This window comes from Gobius niger (genome assembly GCF_951799975.1).
Source record: "Gobius niger genome assembly, chromosome: 2".
NCBI classification, from domain to species: Eukaryota; Metazoa; Chordata; class Actinopteri; order Gobiiformes; family Gobiidae; genus Gobius; species Gobius niger.
Window position 1 is genome coordinate 28185921 of NC_136853.1, and position 15024 is coordinate 28200944.

The 15024-nt window shown below is 42.9% G+C and overlaps 1 protein-coding gene across 1 annotated transcript in view; it reads left to right on the plus strand.

Annotated features, from left to right (window-relative positions):
• The first annotated feature begins 6649 nt into the window (after nt 1–6649).
• Nucleotides 6650–15024, plus strand: part of LOC306959419 (potassium voltage-gated channel subfamily A member 5) — a 29606-nt gene continuing 21231 nt past the window's right edge. The window contains exon 1 of the mRNA XM_079551530.1: nt 6650–9309. Coding sequence (XP_079407656.1) covers nt 6982–8661 — 1680 coding nt within the window. The 5' untranslated portion in view covers nt 6650–6981 and the 3' untranslated portion in view covers nt 8662–9309. The remainder of the gene's footprint in view (nt 9310–15024) is intronic.

Below are 15024 nucleotides of genomic sequence, written 5' to 3' on the forward strand. Positions count from 1 at the left end.
GAGAGAGTGAGAGGAAGAGAGAGAGAGAGAGAGAGAGAGAGAGAGAGAGAGAGAGAGAGAGAGAGAGAGAGAGAGAGAGAGAGGCTCGTGCGTGTCACCATGGTAACCCGAGAACTGGTGAAAGGAGGGGATGTCAAGAAAAATGACAGAAGGACGAATAGGCACAATCAATGTGATGGAAATGTGAAATGGGCTATTAGGCTAAAATAACTGCATTTATACTGACCGCCTGTGGGTGTGAGTGTTTTTATTTTTCACCGAGTCACGTCCCGTTGAGTGACCCGTTTAAACACAGATAAAGTAGGCCAACAGCCTTTTCCTGCTGGGGACTTCTCAGACGAATTCATCTCCCTCCACTTCAGCAGCGAGGAACAAACGCGCGCATTTAGCCAGGCCACAAGAGGCACTGCTGCCACATCGCGGCCACGCACAGCTGAGTGCACTTGATTTATTTTAATGTAACATTCAAGGGCGTTATGTAATCAAACGCTTGTGGCTGAATGGGTTTTAGTATGCAAGCAAAACATTTTGGATGTCTGCCTCCTTGCTCTTTTTCCCCCTCTTTTGCAGAAATAATAAGGTCGGCCACCATCAAAAGAAGAACTTTAAACGAAATGAAAATGGGTTAAACATCACAATATCATACCGCTTACAGATCACTTTGGTTACTCAAGTGCAAGTTCATTCTTGGATCGACCAAATAACTGAATTCAGAGCATCATATCTTAAAAGGCCTGGGTCGTGTACGTAAAATGGTAGAATCCAATATTCCAAATAATATAATAAATGCTTGGGGGGCACTTTAGATTATATAATGTGAATGGAGATGGCAGCTATTGCTGAGTGTGTTAAGGCTGACCCGAATGACTGGGGATTCATTGTGCCCCTTCATACTGAACAAAATGTGTTCCTATTCCTGTTTCTCTGTGGTATGTGTCTAAAGGTTGGTAAGTGAGATTCATGTGTACAAATGCAGTTGTGTGTGAAAGGCTGTTTGATGCAGATGATTAATCGATATTCTCGATTTAACAATACTGTAGCGGCAACAATATCGTTAAACCGACAGCATCGTTTCTCATTTGAGAAATTTGTGACACAAGCTTGTAAAGCGCAATAAGCCATTATTATTTTTCATGATATTCGGTCCAAGCTTTTTCTTTAGAAATTCTTTTGCTTTATTTTTCATTTGTTTTAAAGTTTTTGTGTTTTCACAATGCTACACTGACATGATAATACTGATTTTTTTTTCCTCCAGGATTTTGAACGGACTGCCATGGAGTACAACGCCTAAGAAAGAGCAGGGGGGCATGTTGCTGTTTAACCAGTGCTAAAGTCCACATTTATTTTATAATGTGTAGCATGGGCTTCAAATGGTTTGTACCAATGGGCCCTGATTTTTTTTTTTTTTTTTTTTTTTAGAAAAGCACCTACTGTTGTGCAATTTAAATATTGTTTATATACAAATATGGATACATTGGAGGATAAGAAGCCTGGAATAACAAAGGCTATAATATCAAAAAGCCTGTATTAAGCAGAACAAACTTTATTAAAAACGTAATCAATAAAAGAAAATACAAAATATTGAACAGCGAATGCAGAAAAAGAAAACATAGGAAAAAAAAAACTACATGCATTAGCTAATGATTAAAATACACATCAATACTGGACTATTAAAAATGATGGACTTAAATACTTTACAAACACGACTGGTTATGCACAAAGCCACTCATGTGGTCTTCAAAACCTCTTTTTGCAAATCTATATAATAAATAAATATTCATAACATCTATTTGTGTCCAACACATGTGTTTCAGTGACTTGTGAACATGTTTAACATTGTGTACCTCCAAACTACTAACACACATTATTCCATTGAGTATGTAACCCAAAGGCACATTACATTGTACTAAATGTGGTGGGCACAATCTATCAATTGTAAATAAACCCAAGACTGTCATATGTATAACATGAAAAACATGCATGAAAAAAGGTCAAGTCAGTTTATTGCATATTATTCAAAATAAATGTTGCAATGGCTCAGACATCTCTTAAACAGGAGATTCATGCTTTGTTAAACGCTATAATTGGGGGATGTTGTTACTGTAGCGCTGAAATGTCATGCGGGTCCATATGAGGGGCTCGGCGGCCTGTGGGACTGACAGTATGCCTGAGTCACTCTCTGTGCAACACCTGAGGCAGCGCACCAACCCTTGTGCTCACAACACTGTGTGCTTCTTCACACTGCTCTGAGTGTGCACGCAGCGGTCTGTAAGCTGGACTTGTACGTGGAGCTGTGTGGGGGTGTGCTGGGCTTGCCCATGAGTTTAAGAAGTCTTGACAGCAGATGCCTGCATAATAACATAGAGAGAGGACATGTGCAAGCAGCAAAATCAAGGACACCACGTCATGCTTGCCAGTCATTTAAAGTAACAGTTTCCTCCCAGAGCTTAAAAAAGCAGATTATGTGAGAAAAGGCTGTCAATGCAGCTAAATGGATTTGTAAAGCAATACTGCAGCTTGAAACCGAGGGGGATTTAAAAAAATATCTCTTTCTGGGGTCTTGTGAGGTTGCATTAAAATTCACACTTTTTAATAGTTATCTCCATCCTCACAACGATTTAAGACTCAGAACTGCATCCTATCCAGACTAAAAATAAAACATCTTATTCCTTCACACATGGATGGCCCATAAGACATAGAAAAGTGTCAAACTGAAACTTGTCTCTCCAAGCTCGCACCAAGTCATGTGCTCATTCGGCTTTACAGAGATGGTCTTCACTGACAAGATGGCAGTGGTTAAAACAGGCTCTCTCACGGAGCACCTCCTCCACACTGAGCGCATCTGCTGTCCATACGAACTGCAGTCCCAGTGATAGTATGTTCAATTTGTATTACATGACTGAGTATGTGTTCCAGAACAGCATACTACAGTTTCTTAATGAGCTTTTTTTCTTTTCTTGCCACGCTAGAAACTACTAGGAGGATGTAAATATGCTAAATGGTCAGAGGCAGTTCTTTGCTTGCCTCATTTGTACTGGTCAGGTGTACACATGACGTCTGTAAACGTGCAGCTCTCAAAAGCTGTATATGTGTGCACTTAAATGAGCAGTGAACTGTAAAATAACTGTACTTGGAAGAGACACGAGCCGATCCACATTCTCAGCCGGTCACAGATCTCATCTCTTGCCTTAAACATGCAGTTGTGGCCCCCGTACCCCCCAAAACGTTTCCACTGTGGAGGAAGAGATAGACTTGTACAGGCATACATGCGTTCAGAAAGCCCAGGGATGCCAGATCGCCAGATACAAGGGGAAAAAAACGTGCTCACTATGGCCTAGGGAGGATATTAACAACACACACACACACACAAGTCCTCAGTGGGGTAGAATAACAAGCATACACACACAGACCAACTCTACAAAGGCTAGAGGGGAGATTAGAGATGTCCAGAAATAATAACATCCTCCACCTGCCTCTTTGCCATCGCATACAAGCATGACATACTGCAACACTGGACTGAGGTTTTTTGAAGGTAGGGGTCCATTGTAGTGTCCTGTCGCTATGCCACCATGGGGGTGGCATAGCGACAGGACGGGACGGCCCATGGGTGCGGGGCGTGGATTGTGTCGAGGGATTCTAATTGACAGCTGTCCAAATCCCCAGACAGATTCTCTCTCACTGACAGAGAGTGTATGCTGCAGTGCCCCCTCTTGCTCTCAGACGGGGGTATTAAAAGGAAAGCATTAGGAAAAGTGTGGAATTAAAAGTCACACACACACACACGCACACACACACACACACACACACACATCAATATGCACTTATAAATATACATACGTGCATGGACAGGCACTAATGTATCTGCATGACATTGTGACACTGCTTCTTATGCTGTGGGAATGGAAACCAACCCTGTTTATTGTTCATTATAAATCATTAAACAGGTCCTAATCCCTTACTCTGGATTGTAATTTAGCTTGATTTTAGTGTATCTCCTTTAATTTCATTTCATTTCATTAAACAATAATGTCAGTATTGTCATTGGCAGAGGAGATTTTAACACTGACTGGCAGGCAAACACTCGATGATATGGTTACCCAAGATTATGTATAGTATATCCGAGTGAAAATTTAAAATTCCCTATCCTGTGTGAAGCACTTCTTACTTTTTCGGTAACTGTTAAATGTCCATGATATTGTTACTTCTATCAATGAAGGAGAGTTGTCTTCAAATCTGCCAAACCCTGAAAATAAGATAAATAAATAAAAATCAAGGGCAGCACATCGCTAACGCATAAACAGGTCATTTACAAAACATATTGATATTCATGTGTTATGATATAGCCCAGTTATTTTGCATTAGCAGAGCATTGTTAATGGTTGTTTTGAAGGATTTTTAGATCACTTTGATTTCTTAAAACCAGAATTCATCTCAAATCAAGATCACGGTCATGTGTTCACCTGAGTTTGTGAGGCCTTGCCCCAGTCTTCAGTGTGATTTTCAACTATTAGTAAGAGATTTGAGGACCTCATTGCAGACAGCACCTACAGCAGCTCTGTAATTAGAGCGCTAATTTGTGCTGCAGTTGTTATGGATGGTGGTTGTTAGTAGTAACCTGTTGTTATGGTTACTGTTTTTCCCTGTATCTGGCAACAGGACCTGAAGAGACTCAAACCTCTCCGCAGTCAAGCATCCGTGGATTACATTTATAAACAGAACACGTCAAACTCAACAAACATCAACTGCATGGCGGCGCAGCGGTTAGCACATTGTACACAGCTAGACGGTCCCAGGTTTGATCTGCATCGGGGCCTTTCTGTGTGGAGCTTGCATGTTCTCCCTGTGTCTGCGTAGGTTTCCTCTGGGTACTCCGGTTTCCCCTACCACTAAAAACATGTACAATAGGCCAAGATGAGTTAGAGTGTGTTTGAGAGTGCAAGTGAGGGACAACAGATTAGGGACAGAAATTAGCCCATGGCTACAATCCAGTGTGGCATGTTTACATGTGTTTTCATGTGTGTTCATTAACATGCACTGTCCCGACCCAATAAACAAATAAATAAAAAATAAACATCTGCATACAAATGCACAAAATAGTTTGTTTCAGTAAATTTGCAAATCATTAGTAAAGACTTAAACCAAATCTTCAGCAAATGTACCTGAGCCACAGCCTTGGCCCAAGCATGGACACATTAGAAAAAGACTGAGCAAATCTCTTTGCAAAGAAATAGAAAATCTGCTAAAATGGTTCCACGCAAGAAGTGACAAGAAAATTAAAAGAACAAAACATGAAAATAAATAAATTTGTGTATATATATATATATATATATATATATATATATATATATATATATATATATATATATATATATATATATATATATACACAAACACACACACACACACACACACACACACATGTATATATACAGTATATATATCCACACATACACAGTGTATGGAACTCCTTCATGTGAGAGCTGGGAGCTGTGCAAACCCAACTTTATTGTGAAAACCTTAATGGTTGTATCCAGTGCGTGAAATCGCAGTGTTGCCAGTGGGCACTCACAGCGAGATGTTGCTGGTTATTATTCATGGTTGCAGTCTGAGGACAGTGCACTAATCCAGGGGCGGGGAGATGCACATAGTTCTTATCATGATGAGGCTGGGGCATTAGATAAGGAAAAGGATAAATATAGTGCTAGTGCTTTGTTTTCCTAATCCATCCATGAGGCTAAGAAACTAACCTTTTAAATAGGTCACCTCCTCTGCTGCTTTCAGAAACATGCCGAGGCTCTTTGAGTCCACCCTGAGTGTGTCATGCCCATGTGCCAGCAAAACACGCTCAGTAACTCAGAAAGAAAAGAAGACAAAATAGTGTGTGTGTGTGTGTGTACGTGTATGTGTGTATGCATGTCTGAACATATATATGTATATATATATATATATATGTTTATGTTTATATTTATATTTATATTTATTTATATATATTTATATATATTTGAGCTCCTGGGTTTAAATGCAGAAGAAAAAAAAATTCTAATTGTGGACTTTTTCAGAGCTGGAAAGATGAAGGCTTGAGTGTGAGCCTGAGGCCTTTCTGAGAGAATCATAAAGCAACAAAAACTCCAAATGACAGTGAGACTTGTTGATGGAACCTCTCATGTGGAAAACTGGGCCTTCGTGATTGCACTTTAGAGAAATGCATTAAGGCTGTGCGTTCAGCTGCAACACACGTGACTTTCAGATACATTTACCAAAAATAATTATGTCGCATGGAGACTAAATCATTTTGGAATCACAGTGAAATCATTGAAATCTTTAATATACTCTGTCTCTTATTTGTTGTTAAAGACACCTTCATATCAAAACAAATTACAACAGGACCTTGGACTCCATGTTTGAGTCCAGTGCATTTGGAATCACAGATGCTCTGGTATGGCATTAGCATGGCATCAGTTCAAGCGTCATAAAGCCAGAAAATAAGCGAGTGTCCTATCTCTCCTCCCCCAGAGAGAGAGAGAGAGAGAGAGAGAGAGAGAGAGAGAGAGAGAGAGAGAGAGAGAGAGAGAGAGAGAGAGAGAGAGAGAGAGAGCTACAGCGGGAGAAGGCACGTCTCACATTTGCAGCTAAACGGTCTGAACAGCACTTTTGACGTCAGGAATAATCATTCCAGCCTACTCTCTCATCCGGGTCTTCTTTGCGTCCTCTTCTCCTGTGGTTTTAAGATATGCAGTCGGTGACACAGCGCTGGATTTAAGCCCGAACGGGAGCAGAAGCAGCAACAACAACAACCACAACCAAAACAACAAAACAACTACAATGGGGTATATATAACTTTAAAAGAGGAGCAGCGATGACTTTCAATTTTTCTGCGTAAATTTGAACTTTTGTGTGCGTAAAAAGTAACAATGATGTTGCTGGCGTTTCCACTCAACAAGTCTTGCTCCTTTTACCACCTTCCCGATTGATGGCTGCGGAATGGAGATAGCCTTGGTGAGCTTTGAGAACAGCGGTGCCAAGGGAAGCGGCAGTGGGGGCAACAATGCCGAGGACCGCTGCCGGAACGCGCTGGATGTCCCTCAAGCGGGTTTCGCGCAGACTGGACTCGGAGAGAACTACAGTAAAGAGCTGAATACGCATCACCACCATCCGCACAGCACCTGGAAAATTAACGACATGAATAACACACTGAGCTGCAGCGAGAACGCCATGGATGCGCTTTTACGCGCGGATCACAGTCCCCATCTTTTTGATGAGGACATGTTGGACATGGACATGGGCGCGGACAGTAACGAGAGGGTTCTCATCAACATAGCAGGACTGCGTTATGAGACACAGTTAGGTACTCTCAACCAGTTTCCCGACACTTTGTTGGGCGACCCTGCCAAGCGGATTAAATACTTTGACCCGCTCAGGAACGAGTACTTCTTTGACCGCAACAGGCCCAGCTTTGATGGAATCTTATATTTTTATCAATCCGGGGGGAAGATACGCAGACCTGTCAATGTGTCCATTGACGTATTTGCAGATGAAATAAGGTTCTACCAATTAGGGGAGGAAGCCATGGAGAGGTTCCGCGAGGATGAGGGATTCATCAAAGAGGAGGAGAAACCGCTACCCCAGAACGAGTTCCAGAAGCAGGTCTGGCTCATATTTGAGTACCCAGAGAGCTCAAGCCCAGCACGGGGCATTGCCATTGTGTCCGTTATTGTCATTACCATATCAATTATTACCTTCTGTCTCGAGACGCTACCCGAGTTTAGGGATGAACGAGAGTTACCGGTAACGAGCCGACTGGACAACAGCACGGCACCTCGGCCCTCTCTCACCTTCACTGACCCTTTCTTCATCATAGAAACAACATGCGTTATATGGTTCACATTTGAACTCTTTGTGCGCTTTTTTGCGTGCCCCAGTAAGTCTGAGTTTTCTAAGACAATAATGAACATAATTGACATTATGTCCATCATGCCTTATTTTATCACCGTGGGCACTGAGCTGGTGGAGCAGCAAGATGAGGAGCATCAGAACGGACAGCAGGCCATGTCCCTGGCCATCCTCAGGGTTATCCGTCTTGTGCGGGTTTTCAGGATCTTCAAACTTTCCAGACACTCCAAGGGTCTGCAGATCTTGGGTCAGACTTTAAAGGCCAGCATGCGGGAGCTAGGCCTCCTCATTTTCTTCCTTTTTATCGGAGTCATTCTCTTTTCTAGTGCCGTGTACTTTGCAGAAGCTGATGAACCCGAGTCCCATTTCTCGAGCATCCCGGACGCATTCTGGTGGGCAGTGGTAACCATGACAACCGTGGGGTACGGTGACATGCGCCCTGTAACAGTCGGGGGTAAAATAGTGGGTTCTTTGTGCGCCATCGCTGGTGTGCTCACTATTGCACTCCCGGTGCCTGTCATCGTATCCAACTTTAACTACTTCTACCACCGTGAGACGGACCAAGACCAGTCTTCATTAAAGGATGAGCCGAATAGCGGCAGGAACACCCCTGAACTCAAACGCAAAGGCAGTCAATCTTCCAACAAGTCACAGGACGCGGAGACCAATGACGCGTCAGGGGAAAAGGCACACATCAAAGCGAACAGCAGTATGGACTTCAAACGTTCCCTTTATGCATTTTGTTTGGACACACGGGAAACGGACCTGTAGCCCACGAGGCTTTTCAGCACCCTAAAACTGTGTACAATAATCCTTGTTGGGCTCTATGACCAACTCATCGAAAGATCATAGTCTTTATGTTTAGGAGCATATGGAGTATAGATTTTTTATAAGCACACTTATTTTAAGTACAACGAGTGGAATATATGGACAAGGCTGGCAACATAGAACTCAAACCTCAAGAAGATGTTACGGGACCTTTCAAAGCAGTTTACTTCCAGGGCTCCAAGGATATATGTTGACAATTTAATATACTGGACTATAAGGATACACTTTGTACATAGTATAGGAAGCAGCTACTTTATTTTCAAGTCTACCCTTCAAATACTTTATTACTATACTATATTTACTTTAATGTCAGTGGTGTAAATACTCCAATTGAATCATCGTTTTGAACTGGATCACAGCCTTGTAGTCAGATTTTTTTAAGTCTATATTTTTCAAATGCAAAGGTTTCTTTCCTCGGGGTCTCCTGAAGATTGGACAACAAGGAGGGAGCCTTACTTATTGAAGCCAAGAAAATATTGTTTTTTGGTTTTGTTTTTTCACTAAACACGTTTATAAACTCTGGGAATGATAAAGCCAAGGTCGATGACAGCGCAGAGACCATCTGGAGAGATCACGCAACACTAAGACCAGGTCAGTGCAGAGACAAATGTATTGTGTGAGAAAGAGCTGTGAAAGGGGGCTTGGAGTTAGAGGAGCTGTCCTTTCAGCACCACAGCTCTCAGAGGGGCACGAGTTCCTGCTGTTGTGGATATTTGTCCAGCATTTTACATTGCTCATTGGTATAGGATGGAATGATCTTAATCCCTTGTGATAAACAGAATACAATGTTACTTAATCAATGAAGTTTGGAAACATGATATGTTTTATTGATGGGTTGAGCTCCTGAACATAGGGGTTTGTGTTTCATAGAGATAGATACATTTTGGATGATGTGGCAAACAAAACTATTAGTGACGACAGAGACTTTAAATGCTGTTTCAGTATCATCTGAGATAATCATTACAGGCTTATATCTAATATATCCAGATCCTCTTTGAAATGGCCAACGAGGAACAACAATGGCAAAGTGGATTTTTCAGCTAAGTCATAAGGACTGAGAGGGATTTTTGTGGGTGGTTCTTGCTTTCTGTTGGATTCAACAATTACATAAAGGTGTGTATTTATACATTGAACACAATGTATAATAACAGCAGCTGTGTTTTGCAGAAGAAAACATCATTATAATTTAGCCAGTGAGTGATCAGCAGAGAGCTGTAGGACAACACTAACCGACGGCCAACAGGGCATCATCTGGGTGCATTCAACCAAGCGCCAATGTACGTCATTAGCCAGCATCTTCAATTAGTTTTATGTGATTTCCCTCAGTAATTACAGCCTCCAACCTTTTGTGGACAGATTTTTTTGAAACTCTCTTCTAATATTAGTTCATATAAAAAATGTTGGCCTACAAAATCTTTTACCGTACCGTTGAGATTTTCAAATAATAGATGTTCTTTTGTTGTCTGTCAATACTCATTGTAGGCTTTATTACATTTGTGTTCATGTGATTCTAAAAAGACCATAGTTTAAAACTGAGAGTGACGCAGGGGGGTGTTTGTGTGAGGAGTTTGCATGTTCTCTCTGTGTATTGTGGTTTTACACTGGATACTCTGGTGTAATCCTCAACCTAAACACAAAGGCCAATCTCGCAACCAAAGTATACTTTAAGATCAGGAGATGGGCCACTGGGTGGTTGGCCACTATAGTTCTGAGAATTTGTTGCTGTACTGGTTGAAGGATGACTTAAACTTAACCTTAACTTTAGATGTTAAACCTTTATGGTTAATAACTTTGTAATTGTCTTGTCCACATAACACAAAATTATCATAATGACCTTTAGCAAAAAATCTCTTCTTCTTCTGATGATGATGATGATGATTGTTATCACTTCCTTCACTCACTGATGGTAGGCTACTGCTGTGACCACAGCTGCCCTGGGAGGTGAAAGTACTCTTAAACCTCCTGTCCTCCAGTGGCTGTGTACAGCGGTGTAAAACCGGCCAATACAGGTAGAAAAGTGGATTTTTTTTTTTATCTACAATGAATTTATACAATGTTTAAGAATAATGCTTGCTCCATATCGCTCTTCAATAAATTATGTAGTGGCAGACCCCCGGCTGACTGTTAAATTTGCTGCACTTTGAGATCACAATTAGTTTTCCATATTAATGCAAAACTATTCAGTGCACACACAGTAAAGAATGTATGTGTCTAACATGCAGTGAGTTAATAATCGTCATCATCATCATCATCATCATCATTATCATCATCATCATCATCATCATCATCATCATCATCATCATCATCATCATCATCATCATCATCATCATCACTACTACCACTACTAATACTATGGTTGGTTTCCACACCATTACAACAAGTACTACTGCTACCACTGCTACTGCTACTGTTACTACTGCTACTGCTACTACTACAGCTACTACTACTACTACTACAGCTACTACTACGACTACTACTGCTACCACTGCTACTGCTACTACTACAACTGTTACTACTACTACAGCTACTACTACTACTACTACAGCTACTACTACTACTACTACTGCTACTACTGACACTACTGCCATTACTGCTACTGCTACTTCTGCTACTACTGCTACTGTTACTGCTACTACTACTTCTGCTACTACTGCTACTGCTACTACTGCTACTGCTACTACTACTACTACTGTTACTACTACTACAGCCACTACTACTACTACTACTACTACTACTACTACTACTACTACTACTACTACTACTACTGCTACTACTGACACTACTGCAATTACTGCTACTACTGCTACTACTGCTGCTGCTACTACTACTACTACTACTACTACTACTACTACTACTACTACTACTGCTACTGCTAGTAGTTAGTAAGTTTAGTTCATTTGTTCATTTGTTACACAACGAGATTCAAGATTTTTGTCAAACCACGTGAATGGTTTGAAATTATGTTTCTCTCATCCTTGATTGTGGAGTGGGGGGAGGGGGAAGAGGGGTGGGAGGGAGTTTAAGCAGTTCAGCTTCCCGATGGCCCTGTGTCCGAAACTGTTCCTCAGTCGACTGGAACTGACCCGTAGATGCCGCAGTCTCCACGTCTCCTCCCTGAAGGCATAACCTTGAAGAGACTGTGTGATAGGTACGAAGGGCCCCTGGTGATTCTGACGGCTTTGTGGGTGAGACGGGTGGAGTAGATGTCCTTAATGGAGGGTCGAGGGGCTCCGCAGATCTTCTCCGCTGCTCTCACGATGCGCTGGAGGCTCCTTCGGCAGGAGGCAGTGCTGGTGCCGTGCCACACAGTGATGGAGCTGGTCAGGGTGTTCTCTATCGTCCTTCTGTAGACTTTGCACATAACAGAGGCTGTAACTCTGGCTCTTCTTAACTTGCAGAGAAAGTAGAGACACTGATTACTTTTCTTGACCAGTGATGCAGTGTGCATGGTCCAGGAGAGCTTCTCTGTGATGTGCACACCCAGGAACTTAGTGCTGGTCACCCTCTCCACAGCAGCACCATTGATTGTTAGAGGAGCATGCTGGACCCGTGCTCTTCGAAAGTCCACAGCAATCTCTTTTATCTTCTCCACATTTAGTTGTTACTGTTGTACTGTTGTATACTGTTGTGTCATCTGCAAACTTAATGAAGAGGTTGTTGTACTTTGGAGTGCAGTCATGGGTCAGCAGAGTTAACAGGAGGGGGCCCAGCACACAGCCTTGGGGAGCCCCCGTGTTCAGTGTGATGGTTCTGGAGGACTTGCTGCCAACACGTACAGCCTGTGGTTGTCTACTAGCTGCTGTGGGACTATAGTGTTGAATGCTGAGTCTAAAAACAGCATTCTAACATAGGAGTCCTTTGTTTCGAGGTGAGTGAGGGCTGTATGAAGCGCAGTGGAGATGGCATCTTCAGTTGAGAGATTGGACCGATAAGCAAACTGGTATGGGTCAAGGGTGGGAGAGAGAACTGACTTGATGTGGTCCACGACGAGCCGCTCGAAGCACTTCATAAGAATTGGAGTGAGTGCTACTGGGCGGTAGTCGTTGAAGCAGGAGGGTGGTGACTTCTTTGGCACCGGAATGATGGTCATTACTTTGAGGCATGTTGGACCACAGCCTGCTGCAGAGATGTGTTAAAATGTCTGTGAAGACTTCAGCGAGTTTATCAGCAAAACCATTCAGCACACGACCTGGTATGTTGTCTGGACCCGGTGCTTTGCGTTCGTTGATCCTGCTCAGAGATCTTCTCACACTCTCTGGAGATAGCTTCAGCACCTGGTCTCCTGGAGGGGATGTTGACTTTTGTGCCATGGTTCTGTTCAGTGCTTCGAAGCGAGCGAAGAATTCATTCAGTGCGTTCAACAGAGCAGTGTCACTGTCACAGGTTTGTGGGGGGACCCTGTAGTCTGATGGCTACAATGACATATAAGACAAAGATAATACTACTGCAGGAGGAGGAAGGAGCTCAGGACTGAAGGTCAGGTTTATTAAGCAGTCTAATAGCTTCAGCATATAAGCTCCACCTCATCCTCTCAGTTGTAGTCCCTGATGTGAGCATGCAGGGAGAACAGGTTGTTATCAGGATGGATGGTGTCCCTCACAATTCTCTCAGCCCTGTGTTGGAGTCTTTGGGTGTAAATGTTCAGGATCCTCTCTGCCGAGCGGACCAATCTCCCAAGAGCCAGGCAGTCCTGCTCAGTGCAGCCCCCCATTCACACTGTCGTGCTGCTGGCCAGGATGCTCTCAGTGCTGCAGCTGTAGAAGTTTGTCAGCACCCGAGATGAGATTCTAAAGTCCCTCAGTCGTCTGAGATGGTACAGGTGTTGGTGAGACTTTTTCACAAAAAAATGAATGTGTATTGTCTAGCTCTGATCTTGGGATGTGTGCAGCCCCAGATATTTAAAACTGTCCACTCTCTCCACTGGTGTTCCCTCGACGTTGGTAGAATAGAAGTGTTCCAGCGAAAGTCCACTATGAGCTCCTTTGTTTAGTCGATGTTGAGTTCCAGGTTGTTGTGTTGACACCAGTCAATCAAATGGCCTACCTGAGCGATAGGCTCTCTTGTTTGCCAGAGATCAGACTAATGAAAGCAGTGTGAACTTGACAGTAACAGTGAACTCTGAAATGGACACTGCCATGAGTGTTAAGTGAAAAGAGCAGAGGACTTAAAACACGCCAATGAGGGGCTCCAGTGTTGAAGAAGATGTGATGATTCGTACTATCTGTTGTCTGTCAGTGAAGAAACTCAGGTCCCATTTACCAATGGGCAGATGTAACCCCAGACTACTTAGTTTGGTGGCTGGCCACAAGGGAACTATCCTATGGTGAGCTGTAGTCTATGAAGAGCATCCTGGCAAATACCCGTCCTCTCGCATCCAGGTGAGAGAAGACTTTGTGGAGCAGGTGAGCTATTGCATCATCAGTGGACCTATTGTGAGTCCTGTGAGGGGTTGTGAGGGGTTAAAGGTTGTCGGGATGGAGGTGGTAATTGATTGCCTGGAAACCAGACTCGCCGCTGTACCAGTAATTGACTCTGGTGACCATGGCATCAACTGCATTTCCACAGCGGTACATACGCAAGTAAACAGGAAGCGAAGTAAACCAATCAGTGAAGGGGGGGCATCTGCCGGTGATGCGGCGCTACTAGTGGTTCTGCGTTAATCGCACAGGATTATGAATCACGAAACTCACCTACTGTTGATGCATTTTTGGTCATGTACCGCCAATTGGAAAAAAGCTCACTCTCCCTTGCGCCGCATGTAGATTGTTATTGAGGGAGTGAGTGACGCTGCTCGCAAACAACACGTGACCGCAAATAAACAAATCTGACTGCACAGGCTTGTTTGAGTTTTTTGATGCCGCCAACGTGGGCGTGGGCCCCAGACTGATTTCCCTCTATTGTCCCTCTTCTGGTCTCACCAGGCGAGGTAATTGAGCCTTAACTAGTCTTTTACAGCATTTCATGACCACCGATGTAAGTGCAATGTGGCAGTAATCATTGAAACTGTTGGCTATGATTGGGGAATGGGCACTATTACTGAACACAGGGGCTGGTTGTTGAACACAAGACTTCAGAACACACTCTGTTTTCCCGTCCGGTCCTGTAGCCTTCCTGGGGTTCACCGGTTTAAAGGCTAATCTCACATAATGTCATTTTAAGTACTCCCTCCTCTGAGCCAATGAGTATAGCGTTTTGCTGGCTGATTTCAAAGTGTGTGTAAAATACTGTTTTACACAAATAAAATTTTATTAATTGGTGATTGCTGTTGCTTTGCCTCTTTAACAGCTCTCTTAACGTTGTACGAGG